Source organism: Suricata suricatta, chromosome 10 (genome assembly GCF_006229205.1).
Source record: "Suricata suricatta isolate VVHF042 chromosome 10, meerkat_22Aug2017_6uvM2_HiC, whole genome shotgun sequence".
In the NCBI taxonomy this organism is placed as follows: domain Eukaryota; kingdom Metazoa; phylum Chordata; class Mammalia; order Carnivora; family Herpestidae; genus Suricata; species Suricata suricatta.
In genome coordinates this window covers 84104534-84129530 of record NC_043709.1, presented here as the reverse complement: position 1 = coordinate 84129530, position 24997 = coordinate 84104534, and the positions used below count along the sequence as shown (strand labels likewise).

The 24997-nt window shown below is 35.4% G+C and overlaps 1 protein-coding gene and 1 pseudogene across 2 annotated transcripts in view; one reads left to right on the top strand and one right to left on the bottom strand.

Annotated features, from left to right (window-relative positions):
- ABCC9 (ATP binding cassette subfamily C member 9) overlaps window positions 1-24997 on the bottom strand; it is a 126510-nt gene that overhangs the window by 49667 nt on the left and 51846 nt on the right. For both annotated transcript variants that reach the window (XM_029954498.1, XM_029954497.1), the window contains exons 16-21: window positions 21742-21814; window positions 20755-20860; window positions 13493-13531; window positions 12015-12116; window positions 10265-10349; window positions 8960-9040 (exon numbers count right to left, since the gene is read on the bottom strand). In XM_029954498.1, coding sequence (XP_029810358.1) covers window positions 8960-9040; window positions 10265-10349; window positions 12015-12116; window positions 13493-13531; window positions 20755-20860; window positions 21742-21814 — 486 coding nt within the window. The remainder of the gene's footprint in view (window positions 1-8959; window positions 9041-10264; window positions 10350-12014; window positions 12117-13492; window positions 13532-20754; window positions 20861-21741; window positions 21815-24997) is intronic.
- Window positions 19243-19325, top strand: LOC115305754 (annotated as a pseudogene).

The window sequence follows — 24997 nt, the reverse complement described above, 5'->3', positions numbered from 1 at the left end:
ATGTTCCAAACAAAAGAATAAGATAAATCTCCAAAAGCCTATCTCAATAAAAGAGAGGTAAGTGATTAATCTGATACAGAGGGCAAAATACCGGTCATAAAGATGCTCACTCAGGTCAGGAAAACAAAGCATGAATAAGGTGAGAATTTTAACAAAGACATGCAAAATATTAAAAAGTTCCTAACAGAAATCATAGAGCTAAAAATGTAAGAATTGAACTGAAAGTTTCAATAGAGGAGTTTGATAACCAGATAAAGAGGAATAAAATATTAGTGAACTGAAAAACAGCAAAGTGGAATTGATCAACTAAGAAAAACAAAAGCAAAAAAGAACAAAAAATACTGAAGATAGTTTAAGGAACTCATAGGATACCACTGAGAGGAACAATATACTCATTAGAGGGGTTCCAGAAGAAGAAGGGAAAGAAAGGGGAGAAAGGTTATTCAAAGAAAGAATGTCTGGAATGTCCCCTACTTAGGAAAAGAAACAAATGTCCAGATCCAGAAAAACTCAAAAGTACCAAGAGAAAATGAACTGAAAGAGAGCCAAACCAAGACACATTAAAATTAAATTGTCAAAAGTTAGACAAAAACAGAATCTTAAAAACAGCAAGAGAAAAGCAACTTGTTACATACAAGGGATAGGGAATCCCCATAATTGTATAAGATTTTTCAGCAGATACCTTGCAGGCCACAAGAGACAGGAGTGATATATTCAAAGTACTGAGAGAAACAAAAACTACCAAGAATACTCTAACCAGCAAAGTTGTCCTTCAGAATTGAAAGGAAGACAAAGAGTTTTCCAGGCAAACACAAGCTGTAGAATTTCATTATCACTAGACTGCCCTTACAAGATATGTTAAGAGAGTTTTTCAAACTGACATAAAAGAACTAATTAGTAAGAGGAAAACAGGGAAGTATAAAACGTGCCAGTAAAGGTAAATAAATATATAGCTAAATTCACAATACTCTAATATTATACAGTGGTGGTAAATTACTTAAAACTCTAGTATTAAGGGTAAAAAGTGACAAGTATTAAAAATAATAACCATGTTTTATTAATGGATACATAATATAGAAAGATGTGAAATATGGGGTGAAGAGAGTTTAAAAATGTAGAACTTTTCTATGTATTTAAAATTAAGTTTTCAGCTTAAAAACAACTGGTTTGGGACGTGTGGGTGGCTCAGTTGGTTGAGCATCTGACTTCAGCTCAGGTCATGATCTCATGGTTTGTGAATTCAAGCCCCACGTCTGGCTCTGTGCTGAAGCTCAGGGCCTGGAACCTGCTTTGGATTCTGTGTCTTCCCCTCTCTCTGCTCCTCCCATGATCATCCTGTCTTTCTCTGTCTCTCAATGAGAAATAAACTTTAAAAAAAATTTAAAAACCTATACTCTATACACAAAAGACAAAGGAACAAAAGCATACTGCTATAAAAAAATTCTCAAACTGCAAAGGAAGAGGACAAGAGAGGAAGAAAAGAACAAAGGAACTACAAAACATATAGGAAGCAATTAACAAAATGGCAAAAATAAGCCCACACTTATTAAATTACTTTAAAAGTGAATGGACTAAATTCTCCAAACAAAAGACATAGTGTGACTGAATGGATAAAAAAGACAAGACTTGACAATATGCTTCCTACAAGAGACTCACTTTGGCTTAAGGACATACATAAACTAAAAGTGAAGAGATGGAAAAAAGAAATTCCATGCAAATGAAAACTAAAAGAAAGCAAAGATAGCTATATTTACACCAGATACAGAGACTGAGCCAAAAACTGTTAACAACAAAGTTTATTTTATAATGATAGTGGGACCAATTTATCAAAAGGATATAAGAATTATAAATATGTACACAACATCAGGGCACCTAAACATATAAAGCAAATATTGATAGATCTGAAGGAAGAAATAGATAGCAATAGAATAATAGTAGGGAACTTCAATACTCCACCTTCAACAATGGATAGATCATCTAGATAGAAAATCAAATAAAATCAAATAAAGCAAATCGATAAGGAAACATTGCACATTTTACAAAGCCAGCATTACACTGATACCAAGAGTAAACAAGGATAGTATAAGAAAATTATAGACCAATGTCCCTAACGAACATAGTTGCAAAAATCCTCAACACTATATTAGCAAACCAAATTCAACAGTACATTGAAAGGAATATGATCAAGTGGGATTTATTCTTGGGATGCAAGGATGGCTCAACATATACAAATCAATATATGTGATATATCATAATAACACAATCAACAAAAATCATACAATTGGGACACCTGGGTGGCTCAGTTGGTTAAACGTACAACTTCAGCTCAAGTCATAATCTCACAGCTCATGGGTTTGAGCCCTGAGTCGGGTTCTCTGTTGACAGTGTGGAGCCTGGAGCCTGCTTCAGAATCTGTGTTTCCCTCTCTCTCTCAAAAATAAATAAATAAACATTTAAAAATATCATACAATCATCTCAACAAATGCAAGAAAGACATTTGATGAAATTCAACACCTTTCATGATAGAACTCTAAAAAATTTGGATATAGAAGATACACGTCACAACATAATAAAAGCCACATATGACAAACCTACAGCTGAAATCATTCTGAATAGTGAACAATAACTTCAATAACAACAGGAAGAAGACAAAGATGTCCTCTCATCACTTTTATTCAACATAGTACTGGAAGTCCTCGCAAGAGCATATAGGTAATAAACAAATGACATGCAAATATGACAGGAATATCATACCTACCACTGACCTGACAATTGCCTTGGGAAGAAATGAAGCTTTCATGTACCGAGTGATTAAGTCATCTAGAAAATGATTTAGGGAATTACACTAATTGACTGGTGATGACATTGCTGTTAATTATTTTAATGTATATTTTATTTCTATAATGTTACATGCAGCATCAGAGTAGATGCTTGACAGTTTGGAATTCTTAAAAGAAGAAAACCAGAAAGTACTAGAGAACACTGGAATGTTTCCAGAAAACAATAAATTATAAAGCAAAGGTACCTGCAGAGAGGATGGTGAGCAGACACATAATTACCAGCTGGAAGCACTACTCATGGCAGGGGACTGAGAGAAACTCAGGGAATGCTAAAGGGACAAAGCAGTAGAAAAGAGTAGAGGTTTCTGGTAAAGAATTGGGAAGAGCTGGTGGAACAGTGAAAAGGGAATTCATAAATATCTTCTTCATCACACTTATTTCCTTGCTGTTCTTGCATATTGCACTTGCATGCAATATGAGACAAATCTGTACTTTGTCTTAGAAGACCAAAAAAGAACTCCACTCATTCTACTACACATAGGCTACATAGCGAAATAGTTAAAAATTACAACTAGGGAAAATTTCTAAACAGTTGAGTAAGCATGGTCTTAGTGTATATACAAATAAATTGCACTGGCTAATTATCTGGACAGTGAAAAATAAAAGCAATTTGTATTGAGACAGAAATCGTTATCTGGAAGTTAGAATGAACGCATGTATGCACTCATTATAGCAGTGATATGATTAGCTCAATAATTTCACAAAAGTATCCATCAATCTCTGCCTGCATCAACAGAAGCTATAAGCAAGATGGCTTTATTATAGTATCTAGGAGAAGCCTGTATGAAAAAGAAATATTAACAAGGCATTTAGATAGTTAACAGGTGATATAAAATTAGAACATCTTTAAAAAAATCAGTTCACTGATTTCATAATAATGAATAAAGAGGAGATGTAATTAATGTCCTCAAACAGCTTTTATGGGAATACATTAACAACAGAGACATGTCTATTGACATCTCATTTATTTAAATCATTTAAATAATGCAGCATTCTGGACAATGTAATACTTAAGATGACAAAGTGATAACACATATATACACATATCATACATATATTATTGTGTTTGTATATATATTTTAAACATGCTAATTAAACATAATAGGCTTAATGACACAATTATCTTGACTGTTCTGAAATTTCTTTGGATGATATGGGAGATATTTCAAAATCTTTCAGAAACTATGGATCATCTTAATGAACACTAATTATTTCTGAAATGTTCCAAGAATGAATTAGCTTTCTACCACTGTCCAGTGAGTTTCTTTTTTTTTTTTGAATCATCACAAATATCAGCTTCTTGTCATTTAGCTTCTTTTAATAACAAGAAAAAACTGTATTTCAATTTTCTAAGTGTTAGATTTTGGGAAAGTTATAGAAAGATCAACTGCTATTATATGGAATTTCTTTTAGCGTAGAGAGATTATGATGGCACTTAAGAATTACTTTACAGAAGCAGAGTTCAGGTATCAATATAAAGTAATGTGGGATAAAGCAATGTTTCCACAGCAGTGGGAAAAATACCATTAGTGTCAGGGTTATAATGACAAAGTTTTCTCTATCTCCATTTCCAATCAGGTAGTAAGGATATAACTATCAAGACTTAGCTACCAGCATATCATTGATTTTCAAAAATCAGGTAATGATTGCAGAGGTAATCAGATTGTTTCTGGAACAACCTCCAGCCTCTGATTCCAATAAGAACCATAAGACTCCCTTGGGATACAAACTATTCCAAATAGTTCTGAGAATTTTTCACATAGAAATAGGACATGAAATGGAAACACGTTTTTAATAATAATTCAGCTTGTTTTTCTATAAAATTTGGACTTTAAACATATAAGATAGTAAGGCATAATGCAAAATCCATTATCTCTAAATTTAGAGGCTCACATTTTAGTCATGACTCCACCTCTCTGACACTGGGAAATTTTTCAAAATTATTTCATTTGCAAAATGAGGATAATAAAAAGACTTTTCAGAGAGCACATAAAATTATTGCAAAGATCAAATAAAGTAGTGCAGAAAAAGTCTCTAAGGAGTGTTTTAGAAATGTTATTTTATTATTACTTTCTTATAAATAAAGCACTGGTAGATTAATACTTTGCTAATCCCTTTTAATCAGCACAATGAGAGTTTAACGACTTCCAGGAATCTCTTAATAAGGAAGTTGGTTAAGAACGTAGGCTATGAAATCAGGCTTTCTGAATATGTATCCTTGCTTCACTATTACTATCTATTTGATCTTGGATCAATTATCCCCCAAAGTCTCAGTATCCTCACCCATTAATAGCATTAGTAATAACGATGATGATGATGATGATGATGATGATGATAGTAATAATGCTAAACCTAATAGGGTTGTTCTGAGAATTAAGTGAACTAATGTGTATACAGTACTTAGAATCAGGCCTGCATCATAGAAATCCCTTAAGAACGGTTGCTGTCATTTATATGCCATAGCTTCATTATGGGGCATCTTGCTGTTACAGTCAAATGTAATCTTTTATATAACTTCATGGAAATCTAGGTTAGATGGTCTGGGAATCATTCCTCAAGATTCAGTTTGTATGTTAACAGTTTGGGGAGGTATTTAAAAAACATTTATTTACTTTTGAGCAGGGCAAGGGAAGAGCCGAGAGAGGGAGACAGAGAATTCTAAGCAGGCTCTACACTGTTAGCACAGAGCCCCTTGTGGGGCTCCATCTCATGAACCTCAGATAATGGCTTGAGATGAAATCGAGAGTCCGACACTTAACTGACTGAGCCATCAAGAAGCCCCAAAGGAGATACTTCTTTTAAAAAAGTAAGACAATTTGTCAAAAGGCCAATTCAATGAATAAATGATACTTCATTTTCAACAGCATATTATTTATTTTTATATACATATATAGTTCTTACTAGTATATTTTTTATGTTCAAAGAATATATGTAAATAGTATTTTTTGGCATGGATATATCTTTGGAAATAATTTATAAAGATATTCACTGAGACAGCACATTTGTAGATGCCATAAAGCTTCAAAAATAACTAGTATACTTCATACATCATTAAGATGTTTCCATTTAGCTTTGATATCATGTAAAGGATAATGAGACAAAGTTTAATTAGAGTAAAACAAAACATCATCTGAGTAATTATTTGTACAAGTAAGATTCTGAAAGATAGGAGAAATGTCTTTTTCTCTTTTGTTTCCTCTATATAGCACAGAAGACGGCACTGAGGCACTAAATATTGATGGATGGGAAGAAGGAGGGAAGGAAGAAAGGGTGGAAGGGAAGAAGAGGAAGGGGATGGGAAAGTGAAGAGAGGGATGAGAAAGGGAAGAAGGAAAGTAGGAAGGTAAGGAGATAAGAAGGAAAAGGCAAAAGGAAGGGGGAAAAAGGACAATACAGGAGGTAACCTGAAGTAATAAATTAAAAAAAATTTTTTTTTGTTTATTTTTTATTGAGACAGTGATAATCAGAGCATGAGTCAGGGAGGGGCAGAGAGAGAGAGGGAGACACAGAATTTGAAGCAGGCTCCAGGCTCTGTGCTGACAGCTCAGAGTCTGATGCGGGGCTCAAACGCACAAACCGTGAGATTATGACCTGAGCCAAACTCTGACACTTAACTGACTGAGCCACCCAGGTGCCACAGTAATAATTTTTTTTTTAATACTAGAGATTCTCAGCTGATCAGAAAAACAATACTCAAAAGGCATGCAGCTCTAGCCCAGACCTTGCCACTCACTAGTCATTAGTCTTTGGGTAAGGCCCTCTATGCAGATGTTTCTTCATCTAACATGAGGATACCACAGACCCTTATAGCACAATCATGAGAATCAAATGGGATAACACTGTGGTTCAGAGTACGTTGTGAATTTTTCCACAATGAAATTGTAATAAATCACTTGGAGGTAATTATTAAAACACATCAACATTATTTTTTGCTGATAAAATATTCAATTTCAGGTTGCAATGAAGTAAATATAATATTTAGATCATAAGATCCAAGAGTTATAAGCTTATATAAGCTGATCAGAGTCCATCTAGAACACACTTTTTCAAATGGACTCTGACAAATACTATTATTATATCCAGGATTAAGAAATGTTATCAAAATTTATATTGTGGATGAATTAAAAATACTAATCTTGTTTAAAGTAAATTAAGACAGGTTATGAAAATAATATTAAAATGTTGAATATGACTGCAAAAAATATATTTTGTTGCTCTAGAAGTGGAAGGAAAACCAATTAATGAAAAATCCATGGAAGCAGATTTTTAATCACTTAATACCTTTCCAATAAGAGCCGTCTGTGGTAGGCAGAATAAGGCCCCCAAACATGTCCATGTCCTAATTTCCAGAACCTGTACATATGTTAATTTATATGGCGAATGGGACTTTGCACATATGATTCAGATTAAAGGCCTCTAGACCGGAAGATTGTCTTGAATAATCCAGATAGGTCCCAACTAATTACATGAATCCTTGAGAGCAGAGAAGAACTTTCCTAGCTGTGAAGAGAGGAAGAATTGACTAGTAAAAATGGTCAGAGATACAAAGTTGCTGGCTTTGAAGATGAAGGAAGGCAATGATGAGCCAAGGACTGTGGGCAACATCTAAAGTTAGAAAAGACAAGGAAATGGATTGTCCCCTAGAGCTTCTAGAAGGGAACACAGCCCTGCTGACACTTATTTTAGTTCAGTGAGATCCATATTAAACTTCTAACCTACAGAACCATCAGATTATTTAAGCCATAAAATACAGCAATTTGTTATAACAGCAATAAGAAAGTTATACACTGACTGAAAAGGCCTCCTTGAAGTGAAGCAATCTGTCTTCAGAGAGAGTCATCTAAAAGCCATCAGAGACAATATGAGAAGTAATCCTATAATAAATGGATGGGAATCTACAATAAGTTAACCCTATGAATTCTTTGAATCCCATGATTCTACAACTATAATAAGTAACGTTCACTAAATTGAAGGCAGCGGAACGACAGGGATAGAATACCACACCTAGAGGACCTTGGTCTCTTTCAGATTTCCAAATCACTTTGTCTTCAGGTGGTTCAAACATTAACTGATCCTAAAATTCAAGAAGTCATTACCAGTCATAGGTCCATCCACTATGGAAGGGATTTACAATTACATAAGTTACTGCTAGATCTTGCTATGGTTTTTATGGTATATTTTTCTGGAGAATTTTGATGACAGATACTCAGGGAGATTAACCTGAAGTGAATTTCCAGTATGTCCAAATTCTACTCCTGTCCCCAGCAATAGATCCACATTTTGAGGGAGACTTCAAAACCAACCTACTTTTTTGAAGAGCTTCTAGATCTTAGATGGAATGAAAATTATACAGAAAGTCTGGAAACCAGATTTATAGACGGTTCATAACACACAGAAGGAGAAGGCAGGGGAAGGATGCATTTACATAGTTTGCTGGTCTCTCGTATCCGTATTTAAAAGTTCAGTTATTTTGGCTAACTCCTGCTAGAGGAACCAAACTAGAGCAAAATTCAAATCAGTAGAATCATCAAATTCTGTTTGTGGATCCAATAGAACGAAGTTTTTTTTACCAAGGATATATATGAGGATCATCCATACAGATTTTTCAAGACCCAGGCTCTAGCTTCTGCCCTTACAAATTATTCAATAGGTGTCAAGGATGGTACCAAAATTTCTATAGTTTTAGAAAACTTCACAGCCAAAGCTTATGCATAGACTGAGTTGCACAGCACTGTAATGGAGTACTATGCTTACTTACCACTATGTCCACCAAGAGTGCATTTTCTAGCCTTTCTTTCTTTGTCAACCACATAAATGAGAAGGCATATGATCCTGTCCAGTTGATCCAAACTATACAGACTTTTTCATTAATGATCCTCATGGTTAAGAAACTCACAAAGCAACAATTTCGGGCACCTAAGTCACTTGGACACCAATCTGGATACTCGAACTCTTAACCTTATGTGTTGATCTCATTTGTACTGTGAGATTTTGTTTCCCTTATATTCTTTATTTTTTCGGAAGTTAAACCATCTTTCCTTGAGTTACTTGATTTGTCTCTTTAATGGCTCATTTGTCCAGAGGGAAAAATGAAGGAGAAATAAAGGTCATATTCTCACCAAAAAGACAATGTTGGTATTTTGATAGAGAGCTCGTGCCACACAGATTCTTTGCCTCTGACCACCACTCAGGTTGATGCCCTAGAGAAGAAATAACCATAAATATCCACCCTTTCCAATAGCAAATTATCTGATGGTTAAACATTCTCTTTAAAATACAAACTTGTTTTTTAAATATTTTAAATTAATGGTAATTTATTAAGTTGTGATAGTATTAGTAACATAAAATGAAAATTGTCTATCGGTCAATACTTGAGTCATATTAAGAACATTTTTGAGTGGTAACATGAATGCTTCTTTCACTCTTATAGACAGCTCTGCTGTACAAAAGCATTCATCACCAAAACATGTGGTGAGTGCTAAACACTGCTAGCAATTCCAAAACCTTTACTAATTTTGTGAATTGTATCTGTGGTTTACTTAACATATACCTCTTACATTTTATATTGCCAATTATGTTTAGCAGATCTATACAGTAATATGTTTTTATAAGTAACTACTAATTATAACAATTTTAAACTAGTATTTATTGAGCACTTAGTATGTGAAAGCTTTTATATTCCTTATTTCTTTTATTCCTTATAACAATCCCAATATTTAGGTATTATTCCCTTTACTTGACATGCAAGAAACTTAAAGCTCAGAGAAGTTAAGTCCATGCTCTTAAACATTATATTATGCTACAATCAAGAATGGCCATTTAGAACAGTGACTACAGAGGTGCCTGGGTGGCTGAGTCAGTTAAGTTTCAATCTCTTGATTTCAGTTCAGGTCATGATTTCAAGGCCATGACCGAGCTCGCTCTCTCTCTCTCTCTCTCTCTCTCTCTCTCTCAAAATAAATAAACAGAAAAATTTAGCCAAAATTGTTTTAGCGATTATATGCAGGCATAAATATTTTTTAGCTGCTCAGAATAGTACGACATCACTGTAAAACATGTGTACACAAAGAAAAAAAGGATACTTTAACAAGAATAAATAGATCTTGACAAGAATGGAAGAAGTTGGAAGCAATCTCAATTTCAACTCCATGTAAGTAAAACTACGTTTGATCAAAGGCAGGAACTGCTGTAGTTTTCTTGAGAACTCTCTAGTAGCCAGCACAATATTAAGTATATGGTTGTTACTCAACAAATACTTAAGAGCGGCATTAAAGCTCCTGTATCCTGGCTGCGGAGCCTGTCACTAGGACAGCGCACAGCCCCTGAGCTCTCAGATTTCCATTATGCTACAGTAAAGGTTAAAGGCAACCAGAAGACTTTTCTAGATGGTTGCTTATTATTTAATTAAACTATACATATCTCACCCGCTCTCCAATTTCAGTTTGGTCTCCAAAAGGCAGTAAGTCAATATCTGGCTGAAGTGAACAGGCATCTGTAACCGCTTTGTACCTTTGAAAGAAATTGTTTTGAATTTGTAGATTACTATTAATATGCTACCCATAAAGTAAGTCCCAAGTTCAATATCTTGGAAGCCAAAATACCTTCTCGAACAATTTAGTATATATTCGCCTCTACATTAGGTTTGTAGAAACCAAGATAAATAGATACTTGTTTCCACTCTTATGAAACTAGTAAATGGAGAAGGCTGATAAAGAAACATAATAAAATGGATCTCGGTAGGTGCTACAGCAGACGTATGTGGAAAATGCTCCAGAAATACATAGAAAGAAATGGCTGACCACTCTGAGGAGTCTTTGCAGAGGAGGCAACACATAGCTGTATCCAGAAGGATGATTTGTAATTTGCCAGGAAGAAAAAGATGGGAAGGAGGGAGGCTTAAGGAGCTGCATGGAGGTGAAAAGGTCATGGTGCATCTCAGGGACAACAGGAGGCTCACAAGTGCTAAAACACAGGTTGGGGATGGGTGTCTGTGCATATTACTGTGCCTGCTGATGGGAAGAGAAATGGAAGGTGTGGAGGATTGACGATACTCCAGCAGATGTAAGGCTGGGACTGGAAATGATAAATAGCAAGTATAGGAGGTAGGGAGTGCTGGGGAAAATATCAATAATTTCATTTTCTCAATCAGTTAGTCTTAAAATATTAAAAAGTCACTCTTGATTCTTCCTTTTCTTTTTCCTGCTCTTATTTTTCCATTCTTATTCTAGAATGTTTTTTTTTTTTGTCAACCATCTCTTTTTTTTTCTATTTCTGCAGTCACCCCCAAGTACTGGCAATGCAATGAACATTGCATGCTTGGACTTTATTCCAACAAGTCTCTAAATGTCTCCTTGCTCGTAGTTCAGATTCATCCTTATGTATCTATCATTACAGATTTAGATTCATATCACATTTACTTCAGTATTCCTTTTTCTAAAACTTGCTGTGCCTCCCCAGAATGTATAGAATTATATCCTATTGGCTTTTAAGGCATCTACTACCTCATCTCAGCTTCATTTATAATCCAGTTTGCCACTGTGGATATACATAAATCCTTTTCTGTCTGGATTGTTCCATGGGCCCCAAATGATGCCACGTAACTTAGGTTCTTCCTCCCACACTATCTGCTTTCCTCTTCCCTCCCTTCCTTGTGCCTCCCCCTTGAATTAATTCTCCATAATTTTCAAGGTTTGGCTTAGGGTTTTAAGATCCAGCCGTGTGAGGCTAGCTTGAGGCTCATGCCTTTTTACACTCTGGTGGTATTTAAAGATGGTTAAGAGATGGCATATTTTGGTTGCTCTCAGTAACTAGAACCTCTCAGATCCCACATTCTTCCTCTTCTTTCCACATGTAAGTTTCTTTCCTCCTTGGATTTTTCATTCTACTTACCAATAACTTCAGCATCCCCCCTCACCCCCCTCCACCCTTCCACCCTCCGTGATTCCAGTTCAGTAGCTTAGTTTTGGTGTACAGTAAGTATACAGGATGGGCTGAAACTTCCAGTCAGGCTTCTCTTTAAAAAGTGGACTCAAAAGACCTGGTAATGATGACAGAAGCAGAGCATGCAGGCGAAAAAGGAAGGCATGGCTACACAGTTTCCAGGAACCATGGACCAAAAATAAGTGTTAGAAATAGTTGCTTGTTTAGTTCTGAATTTTACACATTCAAAATTACCTCTGTTTGTTGAAAGGGCTTCCAAAGGTAATATTTTCTTCTACTGTAGCATTTAATAACCAAGGCTTTTGAGCTGCATAAGCCACAGAATATCTGTTCCTACTGGAAAATGGAAAAGAAAAACAAAACACCCAAGTCATATAAGGGTGTTGTGCTGTATGTGTATTTTAGTAAAACTAAAGAGAACAAAATTGATGAAATATCTTAAACACAGAAATGGAAAGCTTCTAAAAAAGAACATTTTAATAATCACTAAACTTATTATTTAATGGTTAAGTATTTCACCTAAATTAGAAAGGTTATAATTTAATCAAAATGTCCCTTGGTGTGCAAAATTTGATTTTGCTATGCTAAAGAAGTGTTTAAAGTTTTAAACTATAAATTGAAAATTTACTTTCTAAAATGACTGTAACTTTTAAATAATTAAAAGATAATAGCAACACGCTCTCTCCAATAGCCACAGATATGTTACTTTATATTAAAAGTACTTTACATACTCTGAATTTTATATGCAGACCTTAGAAAAAGACATGAATTGGTATGGTGCCTGTGGCTTAATTATCAATATGTTTTAAGGCAGTCGATAATATATAATTATTTCAAAACAATAATATATTGAGGAGTCCATTTCAATGTTGAAATAGCTACACATTTAAAAGCTATGTATTTCAAAACATATTGAAATAGCTTATTTCTTAAAAATTATAAGCTCTTCCTCCTCCCCCATTATTTTGTTTTGGCTTACAAATTCTACCAGATGTCTATACATCAGACTTTAATTTGCAATCACCTGGAGAATACATGTGTGCTGAAGATAAAGAAGATGATGGGACTGGGGTAGGAAAGGGGTCAGCTTAAAAGTCACACTTCCACAGTTAGTTCATGGTCTGTAAGTACTAATTAAAGAATGAAGGCTAAAAGATAGTAAGGTTAAGAAAAAGAGTAATTAGAAATGTTCAGTGATCATCCCGAAACATAATGCCTTAGGAGTTTAAAAGATACGATGATACATAGTACGCTAGCAGTCTCTGAGATAGCGGTATGTGCGTACAACAGTGGTTCCCAACTTCTGGCATGTCTTCTTCTTCTCCTCCTGGTCTTCCCATCTTTGGCTTATGGACAGATCCCATCATTGCTTAACTCATAAACAATATACATATTCTTGCATTTTTATTTTATGAAATCCCAAAACCAATTTACTAAAAACAGTTTGAGTTTCGGCCAAAGTTGAGACATTTGTGACTCATAGAGAAGAAAATTATTGACACAACGGGCCATTTTGTTTGGCAAGTTAACTTTTTTAGCAGCTTGTAAACGTTGGGAACCACTGCTATTGGAAATATGTTGGTACATTTTAATAAATAAATTGGTACATCATCAGAATGAATAAAACGACTAGGAGTAAGAGACTGAGTATTAGGTAAAGTCTAAGGAAGAAAGTTATTCTTATTAAATGCAGATTAAAATAGAAATAATACCTTCTGGTTGCTTCAAAAGAAGGCTCAGATTCATTTACACTGCAAGTATGGCAAACAATGTTCATTAATTATGAAATATAAATATAAGATGAATGTGTGCATATATCAGGTAAAAAATAAACACTGGACATATTAAATAGCTATGTTTCCCAAATGGTTTTTGGTATTAATTTCAATGACAAAACCAGACAAATAATAATTTTCTTTTACGACTTTCATCAGCAAGTAAATAATTACTTAGTAAGCTTCCAAAAGAACATACAACACCTGGGTTCATACAGTGACCTGGCTTCTATACCGGCTCTGTTCTAACTACCTGTATAAATATAGGTAATCTTCTTACAATAGTTTCCTAGTCTGAATAAGGATTTGGTATCTACAAAGTCTGCCTATCTTTAAAATTCAAATCTAATCTATTTAAATTCCTAATTAGCTATATCCTATGGCATGAAAAGAAAAACTACCTTTGGGGCTTTACACTTGAAAGGCTCAGACACAGCATGGCCCTTAAGGAACTCATAAGAAAGACAGACATGCACAATAGGTCAAACCGTAACATTTGGGTATTGTTATTGTTTGATATGATTTATGCAAAGAGTTGTTTTCTTAATAACAGTTATACCTATATTATGGGAGGAAAACACCTGAAGACCAATTCATCTTATTGTTCTAAATTTGAATAATGTTGTTGAATTCAAGACCTGAATTCAAAAACTACACACAAAGTCCAGTGGAACTCTAAAAGTAGATCTGATTTGTGTCTGGAAAACACCATATGCTTTTATGGAGAACATAACCTAAGTAGGTTGTCTAGTGATGATTAGCTTAGAGCTACTCATCATAAGATTTTTATGCTTACACACTGCTAATGACAGCTTGGTATGGTTAACTAAGGCAGGAAAAAAGAATTTCAGACTAAAAACCCCCTCTCAAAAATGATTATTCTCTGACCTAAGTTGCTCACACACACAAAAACTAATATACAATTTCCTAAATGATATTTGCATACATACGCTTTATTATCAAGAAATGTGGTTAAATTTTTTAAATGTTTATTTATTTACTTTGAGAGAGAAAAAGATAGAGAGCAAGCAGGGGAGGGGCAGAGAGAGAAGGACAACAGGGAATCCAAAGCAGGTTCTGCACTGCCAGTGTAGAGCCTGACACAGGGCTTGAACTTTTGAGCTGTGAGATCATGATCTGAGCCAAAACCAAGAGTTGGATGCTCAACCGACTGAGCCACCCAGGTTCCCCAAGTAATTTGGATTTTTTTAAATGGTAAAAAGTCAATGAATGACCTCAATGGTTTTAGTTAATTTGAGGAAGACAGAAAATAGATAAAAAGAAGCAGGTGTATGACAGAAATTAATGATTACTTTGTCGCATGTTTCATATTAGAACAATGGAACAGGACCAAATAGAGGAAACTAAATTCATTGGAAGTTATCTGCTTGCCCAGAGATTATATATAGAGGCAGAAAAGAAGGGGACAACGTCAGAACATGAAGGATATCACTATTTAATAAGTGGCTAAGGAAAAGAAACTTGAAGAAAGGACCAAGAGGAGCAGACAAATACTTGAGGTAAACTTACCTGTGAGTCAAAACTAAGCAAGGAGACATTTTGAAGCAAAAGGTATGGGCAACAATGTCAAGGAGCCAGGATGTCAAGTAACACAATGATCAAAAATCACACAGTAGATTTAAAAATTATGATGCCACTGGTGGACTAAATAAGAATAGTTTCAGTGGAGTGGCAGAGGTAGAAAAAAGTGCAATGGACTGAGGCAAGATGAGTATAAGAGGAACTGGAAAGAATGAGTGAAGATTTTTCTTATCTACAAAGGGAAGGGGCCAGAGTGGTGGTACCTGGGAGGGGGGTTGAAATTAGAAAAGAGCCAGGGCCTGGACTAGATGTAATGCTTTGAATACAGGCACTATCAGTCTACTAAGGAAACCAACCCACATTAGTTATTTAAACATAGTGCAGAAGGACCAGAAGAGAAGGTACATTTCAATCTTCCTCGGAAAATGAGAGAAGTCTTTGTCAAAGAGCTAGTATCTGATTTGACACTAGTAAAAATGTGAAGCTACCTATCTAGGGAAGGGAGTTACAGAGGAAGTGTGTGCATTTGAGAAATAACTTGCAGTTCAGAGATACTGGAACACAATGGTAAGGGGGGGTGGAAATTAGACAAAGACCAGATCATGAGAGGTCCTGATATAGTATCAAGTCTTTGAAATATTTCTTGTATACTTTGGTCAGTTGACTACAAAAAATATGAGCAAGAGCTATGTAATTGGATTTCAGATCAGAGCAGTGAATAGTTCACATATGCAATTGTCCTGAACTAAGACAATTAATATAGGCATAAAAGTGTTAAGGACAGACCTAAGAAACATGATTGGTTAGACTGTGTGGGCAATAGAGAGAGAGAGAATAATTCAGGTTGAATATTTGAGCTCTGATTTGGGCTCCCACTAACAAATTTCAGTGCGTAGGGACACATTCCTGCCAAGATACAGGAGAAGTAGGTATTGGAGATAATCAGGGATATGAGCTCAGTTTAGATGTGTTCAAGATGCAGCTTGTATATAAAAACTTTTTGGAGCACCTAGTAGGTCTTCAGAAGAAAGATGCTGGCCAGGTATGTACATCGGTGTGTTGTTAATACTTAGAGAGGAACTGAAGTCAAAGATAAAAGGCAAAGTAAAGGAGGAGGATCCTACAGTAGACCACAGAAAGACTGAAAGAGAATCAGAATAGTCTTTCTCACCTTCTATCTCCACTTGTATTACAGCTCTTTACTTTTCGACTCACTGATTTTGGTTTATCCTTAAAATAGGAGTTCGAGTATCATTCACTTATGCATCCTCCTATAAAAGCCTTGTTGACCTCACAGACTTGACTCAGTAAGGTTACCTATTATTTATTCTTATAAAACTCTGTCTTTCTTCCTAGCACCTATAAAAATTTGACCAAATAATTACTTATGAAATTATTTTCTTACTTCCTTGTGGCCTTCCGAGCATGTTTAGTTATCCCCCCTGAACAACTACCACAGTGATTTGCATGTCAAAGAGATATATATATATATACGTATGTATACATATATACGTATATATGTGTATATATATTGATATATACTAGTCTCAGAGTAAGAAAAATATAGTAGATACTGGCCCATATATAGATAGTCATCTTCCATGAACAAATAAAAAGAAATCCTGCTCTTTCATTTTTCATGAGTAGTAGTAGAGTCTTAAACTTCTAGAAACCACCTCTATAATCCTCACACAACAGCAATATGTTTAATCCAATTCGATTTTGAAGGATTACTTTTTCTTTTCCAAAATAAATAGAATTGTCTCTGAATACCAACATCAGGATCTATTTGATTATATGAAAATCACTAGGTCCGTGTCCAGACCCATCCATCACCATTAACTATGGTAGTGAATCGTGCTGAAACCAACAAGAGAAAAGAAAAAGGTCAGATGGAAAATCCTCTTCTGGAAAATAGATTTCCCTTCTGCATGCAGGACCTGTGTGTATTTTCCTTCAAGAATAAAAATTAAACTTGGTAGCTAACAACTTTCAAGAATCATGGTTGATATCTTGTAGAATGGGAAAGAGTGACTTTTGTAAGCTTACATCAGAAACAATATTTAGAAGAATGGGAGCTGGATGTGGACACAAACTTGCTACATTATATGTAATCCAGGAAAGCTGACTCAATGTGTTATTATTCCTGCATGCCATGCAAAGTCACATGAAAAGGAGTAACTCCTCAGTTCACCTGTCTTAGAACAATTGGACTAATGTTATAAGGCTGATTCCATCAAGATGTTAGAAGATAGAACATGAGCATATATGAGGCCTGACAGTAGGGTGGTTGACAACCTGGGCAAAAGGGAAAGAAAAGAAAAGGAAACCAAAACTAAAAATGATGGCTGTGTCTCACATGATTACCACAATTACTACACAATGTAGACTCCTTTACTGAAACCATCCATCAGGTAGAGCATTTTAGTTCTAACTCCTAAAATGTTGGTGGGAATTATTGTTTATCAAGACAAATGGGGAAGGACACATTCATTCAGGCAGGATATTTGGTTTTCAACAAATATAAAGCACACCCAGACACAGGAGTAAAAGCCCTGGCATTCTAACAATTTTTGAAAAATTTTTAGTCCCTTGCTTCTCTCTGATCATTTTCTTCTGAGGCTACACTATGGAAGACTAGGTGAAAAGTATCAATTTCCAAAGAAATGTCTTTAGAGGTCTTTGTGTCGGTGTGTCCTGGGTGAGCAGCAAAACCTTCTTTCCTGCCTAGAGTAAATATTTATTGCCACAAAAGGGCAAACTACGTATTGGACTTTGCTCATGTCAGTCTATGAGGACACATTTAAAAATAAAATTCATGCAACCAGAGATATATGCAATGGTGAAATAATTGCAGTAAGGTACTTAATACCTTATGCTAACATTTAGTTCACTGGGTTTTTTTTTCAGCTTCCAAAAATATCAAACAATTTAGTCTGCTGAAGTAAAGCACTTCTTATGATTTGTACATCATCAACCAATCAGTATTGGTAACTTCTAAATGAGCTTTACTCTAATAATATTTCTATGCCTTTCCTTATTGGATGAGGCACAACAGCCTTTTATGGAATGAAGAGTAATTACAAATAACTCTTCAAAAGAAGGTCAGTATCTTCAGAGTATTATGATCTGAAAATATGTTTGATCAGATATTAAGGATACCACAGAAGGAAAGGAAGTAATTCTTGTTATTAAAGGAGAATAGAATTTGTTTTAGCTTATCCAATCTCTTAGAGGCTTCGTTTTTAAGCTGTATGTGTCTGAGCCAACACAGACATTTTTTGAAGAAAATCTTAGTCATTCTGCCTTTAAGAGATGGGATTATTGTGTATGAAGGCAAGTGTTCATAAAAAGATTATTTTTAAATTATGAGGACTTTATTGATAGATACAATTTAGGTACTTAAGAATATCTAAGATACTTAGAATACCTTAAATCCTTTTCCACACCTTCATCTTATTGGCTCCATTTCTAAAACATAATCTGTTATTAGCTTTTATTGTTGGGATCCATGAGAGATATTTCTTTTTTCCCTCCCCCCTTCCTTCCTTCCTTCCTTCCTTCCTTCCTTCCTTCCTTCCTTCCTCCCTCCCTCTGTCTCTCCCTTCCTTTCTTTTTTAATGAGAGAGATTTCTTAACCTCTGTTGAGTAAGTGTATGTTTTTATCTCTAGTTTCCTCTTTGCCTAGCTTTCATTAACCCAAGAGTTGAAGTTGTGGTCCATATTTTATTAATACACAGGACTCTGCATGCATTCTACCTATTAACTTCTTAGATTATTATTTAAATCTTATTTTTACTTTGATATCTTTATTTTTCAAGCTGTATTACACAATGTAACTTTAAATAAAATAATTCCCTACTTTTGTGAAATAAAGTAGAATAGCTTGCTTAGCAATGCAAAAGAAAAATACTAGATTATGCAAAATACTTCCCTAATTTTCAAATCATTTATTTATCCATTAGCAAAATGGTGAAGATTATTAATGATAATATTGGAAGTTAATCTGGCCAAGTGGAATCTTAAACAGCACAAGGGAAGACTATACTAGACGAACATCCTAGAGGTCTGACAATAAAATCTCAAGCTTCTTCTTTCACTGCTTCTCTCTGTTTTAATTCTTTCTCTCTGTTTTAATGATAGTGATCACTTCTCGGCCTTTTGGCTAAGATCAAGTGTAGGATCTGTTTTAATGATAGTGCAACAAAGGTAAAAAATAAAACCCAAATAACTTGATGATGACTGTACATGTCACATAATAGAATTTAATCCAGTAAAACCTGTTCTCAAAACCTCTAGTCATCTTAGATGGAAGGAGACAGTGGCAGAGCAGATTGGCTGGTGCCTATCTTAGTGATCAACAGGAACTTGTAATGAAGCAAACTGCAGATAGCAATTATTTACCATGCCCTCTTCTGAATATTTACTAAACAGTTTCATGTCTACTCTCTTTCAGATTGGCCCAACAGGAATTAAATGTACACTCAACATTTTTCAGCCTCCTCCTTCTGTCCACGATACACAAAATAGTATGTTTCCAGTTCAAATTTCATATCCAAGCATTTCCTTCTCTTAACTGGAGTTTAACATAGACTCTATTCTAAAAATTCCCTGAAACAGTTTTACCCAGTCTTGAGACATGTATATGTATGTAAACAGCACAGTAAGCAACAAAAGAGTTTACAATGGTAGGTGCAAAATATTAACAAATATCTATAAATTTAGAGCAAGGTTTCCCAACCTTGACACAGCTGACATTTGGGGCCAGACGATTCCTTGTTGCTGGGGCAGTGAGAAGGGGGTCCTGTGCACTGCAGGATGTTTACCAGCATCCCTGGCCTCTACCAACCAGATCAGGAACAACCTATTTCTCCAGTGTGACAACCAAAAATATCTCCCTTGGGAGCAAAATTGTACCTGGTTGAGACCCACTGGTCTATAATCCAATTTCTTAGATAAGCTGTAGCCAATTTCTTCACAAACTGCTTATGGGGAATCTCCTAGGTAGGTCGAACTAAGTAAATTGGTTTAACCCTTTATTACACAATTATATGATATTATGGTTCTGAGTCACTTTATTACCACAATGTGTTTCAAAGGCCACCGTCCAAATTTCAGGAGGAGCACCATGCTAGATGCCTCTTTTTCACTTCTTTACGGGGGCACAACACACCACTCTGACCGGCCCATATATCTCTTACTAGATATTTCTAGTGCCTACTTTAAGTTGGGTGTGAAAAGAAATGGCTGGTTTCTCAGCACCTTATGAAGATTTTGGAAAAGATTACTTGGTATTTCTTCAATGAAAAATTATTTGGTATTTCTACAGCTATTTTGCATTTAAGCTTTATGAATAATGTAAGTTTTCTATAACTTCTTTTAAAATAGGATAAATTTTTAAATTATTTCTTAAATGTTATTCATTTAACTTTGAAAATCTATCTTTATAATCCCAATCATACTAGTTTACACCATTATAAACCTCTGTAAGGAACTGTTTTCTAATTTTTATAACATTTAAGGTTTCTACTAATTTAATTTTTAGAAAGCTGTACTTATTTCTGAGGGGATCCTCAGATTATTGTTCTAATGTCTTCCCTCTGTAAGATAATCAGATGTATGATAGAGCAATAGAAACCAATTAAAAATACACATACTTGCTCCAGTGAACTTTGCCTTCCAGTGTCTGCATCTCACCAAGGATAGCAAGGAGAAGAGAAGACTTCCCACATCCCACTTGGCCCACAATCATGGTCAACTGACCTAAAGAAATTAAATAAAGGATAACAGCAAGAGGACATAGAATTCTCCTAGGAAAATAAAACCAAAATAAATTTACAAAATGCTGAGGTTTCAAAATCAATGGTCCACATTTGGTCTCCAGCAATAAAGTATTCTAAATAGCTCCTCTTTCTGATATATAAATTTTTTATAAAGGAGAGAAAAATTAAAAGTTGATTTACTGTTTCCAACTATGAAAATAGCTGACATTAGTGAAGACAGAAATGAAATAATTGCCTAAATCATCTTCATGTTTTAACTTTATTACTCAATTTATTCAGGAGAAGAAGGCAGCTATGACTCAAATTGATAATTGGGAATAAAGGGATATGGGCTGGTATTAAGACATCTTCTCCAATTTCTTACTTTGATATGCACGTAAAATAGAGAAATCCCAGCCTACCGGTGATCAGGCCAGATCAAAAATTTTTTTTCTATTCAGATATCTAGACATTGTAACTAAAAATCACTGGGTATTTGAGCCTAAAATAACTTGAAAACTTAGTTGTCTCAAGGATAGAATATAATTTTCTTATATAGTCTTTCTTTAAGTCATTTCTCAAACAACATGAAAAATCACCTACTCCATTATTTAAGTGGACAAATTAGCAACAAGTTGTTATCAGCTTATTTGGACAGTAAATAACTTTTCCAAATGTCTACACACTTTGTAGTGAAAGGCAAGTCTTATTTCCAGTCATTTCCATAACGATACAGTGGCTCATCAGCTACATAATGCCAATAAACAACTATAAATAATGTTAATAATGTCTAAACAATCTTTTTTTGTTAAAATCAATTATCTTGGAAATCCATAGTTGTCATAATTAAAAATATAAAAATGAATAACAAATGTCTCTCACCAGTTGGAATTCTAATATCTATATTGGATAACGTAGCTAAACCGCTGCCCCATGAAAAGTACCCATTTGTGACCTAGAAAAGAAGAGAATACATAAGTTAAGTTCTAAAATTTTGCATACATTTTGTGTTGGAGAATAATTCCAATTAGAATACATTTTGTCTTTAAAGCACTGGAAGACTTTCAATATAAGGTGGAACAAAATGGTGGTGAAATTCTAGAGTTAGCTAGAGTTGTAACTATTGAGAGGTATACATGAAAAACAAAAAAGAATGGAAGTGAAATAAGGGTCTTTGAGGAATTAGTGATATTATGAAAAAGCTAAAAATTACAATTTTCTCTGACAATTTGGGACTACTACATCATTTACATGTGCACATTCCTAAAAAGTAATCATCCCAAATATTTTCCAATGTAACCCCAGCACTGATTATTTTCTTACTGCTAGGTAATTCCCAGAATCTTGGTGATGCAAAGTATAGAGTGGAAATCATGGCAAATTACTCCAACAAAATTTTTGGAATAAGGTTTTGAAGTGTGTGGATTTAGTGCTATTCAATGAAGTTCAAAGAAAGAGTAAAAGGAAGAGAGGAATAAAGCACAGAAATGAGGTACTATATCTTGGTGGGATAAACCTCAACAATCAGCAAAGATCACAAGACCTATAGTCATCCAAAGCAATCTATTTGTATTAAGAGGCATGAAGTGGACTTGATTTATATATATATATATATATATACACACACACACACACACATATATATATACACACACATATATACACACACACATACATAATGTGTATATATATACACACATACATACATATATATCTATATCTCCACACATACATATATATACACACACACATATATATATAAAGTTTATTTATTTATTTTGAGAGAGTTTGTGCACTCCACTATCAGTGTGGAGTACAATGCAGGGCTCAAACTCACGAAGTTCGAGATCATGACCTGTGCTGAAGTCAGACACTTAACTGACTGAGCCACCCAGGAGTTCCTGGAGTTGATAGCTTTAATAGTTACAAAAATGAGAAATGAGAGGTACAACAGAACCCAAGGACTGAAGTTGCTTGAAAAGACGGAATTGCAATTTTCCATGTAAGTTTTTCTAGTTTGTAAAATGTGTGACATTTAGTACTATCTATAACGTAGATGTGCAAGAAATCAGCCCTGGAAGGAGGGTGTCATGGAAGGGTTGAATTACTGATTGCTCTACAAACATATGCTGAGCACCCACTCTGTATGGAGTGCTGTGTTAGTACTGATGTAGGCTACAGAAAAGGTATAGTGCATCCTCCCTGCTTGCTTGAAGCTTGCTACCAGTTGAGTAAATAAACCATGGACAGAAGCAAATACAACATGACAGACACAGAAGGAGGTGAGAAGACAAAGCTACTGGAGGCTGAGGAAACTAAAGCTGATGGGAGGCATGTAAAGAGTCGTTGGGAACTATTGAAGGGGGGTGTAACCAGGAGGTCATAAATGTGTGGCTCTGCCAACTGGCACATTGTCCCATTTCCTTCATAGAGCTCAGCAGCCTGTTCTAGGAGTGTCAAAGGTACAAAGATGGATCACTTATGGAAAGCGCTGAAGGACTGAGAGAAAAGGAAGGGTCTCTACTTGCTAGAGGTCTCAATAAGGTTAAAAAAGCAGTGTTAGCAAAGGTGAGGCCAGAGAGAGCTGGAGGTAGGTATCTGGTGTCTTTGACTGACTGACATAATGGAGTTTATGATTTCAAAGGAGATGTTTGGGTATGACCATAGGCAAGGTTGTAGAAATGGAATAAGGGCAGGGTAAGAAATTTCTGGGCTGGGATACTAGATAGCTGGGCCCTGGGAAGTTTAAACCACATTCATTCATGGCACCAAGTAAGTTAGAGAGATAGACATGGAAACGGGCACCCAAATCTTCAGCAATGGTGTGGAGATGATCATGAGGTCCTTTGATAATAGATGTGATAAAGGTAGACGATGCCAAAGCTTACAGGGTGCAGGAGATGAAAAGATATGGTCTGAACGCAGCAAAGAAGAGGTAGAAAAATGCAGTGTCACCTCTTGATTTGGTGCTCACAGAAGTAAAAGAGAGAACAAGTTCCCTTCGTGAGGGATGGAGGAGGGACAATGTTCAGTTTGCCTGCTGCAATCTGCACTTCCACTCCCTCTTGCCTTTTACAAAATAGTCTCATGTCTCCACCAGGGTTAAAATCCAGGTTTCCCTAAATTGTTGTGTGACCTTGGAAAATCAGCTAACATAGAAATCTTTGCAAAGGTTCAGGGGTGCTTAGGTGGCTCAGTTGGTTAAGCATCCAACTCTTGACTTTGGCTCAGGTCATGTTATCACAGTTTGTGGGATTGAGCCCCGCATTGGGATCTGTGCTGACAGTGAACGCCTGCTTGAGATTCTCTCTCAGCCTCCTTCTCTCTGCCTTTCTCCTGCTTACAAGTGTATGCTCTCTTTCTCTCTCTCAAAATAAATTAAAAAAAGAAATCTTTGCAAAGGTTCATAAAAGGGTAAGTACAAAACTGATCAACTTAGCATGGTTGGTGATAGAAGGAAGATGGAGGCAAACCCAGTGTCCATCACTAGGGATAAGGAAGTGCAGTGATTCATACTACAGAACACAGTAGTGGTGTGAGAAGTAGCAAGCCACCATAAAAGTATGTCAGAAGATGGAAGCACAAGGACACTTATATATTTTACAAGGATATGAGCATATTTAGGTACATATATTGAACACAGTACAGCTGGTACCAAACGACAGGGGAGTGGTACAGATTAGGAGTGATGATCAGGGATAAGGGGAAAATGTATTAAAAGTAAAGGAAATTTAAAAAAGAAAGCAAAGGAAGGAACCAGACAGAGTTACCCATTGCATGATCCATTTATATAAAATATCCAGAAACAGACAAATCCACAGAGACAGAAAGCAGATTGGCGGTTGCCGGTGGCAAGAGAGAGGGGTAAATGGGGAGTGACTGCTTAACGGGTGTGGAGTCTCCATTTGGGGTGATGAAAATATTTTGCGATGGAAGAGTAGTGGTGGTGACAAAAGATTGTGAATGTACTAAATGCCACTGAATTGTTCACTTTAAGGTAGTAATTTTATGTATGTAAATTTTATCTGCATTAAAATAACTTTTAAGAATTTAAGGGCAGAGCCTTACACAGACCACCGATCATTTCCTCCTGCTGAAAAGAAGTAAAACGAAGTAAAAGTGCTGAATAAAACGTAGT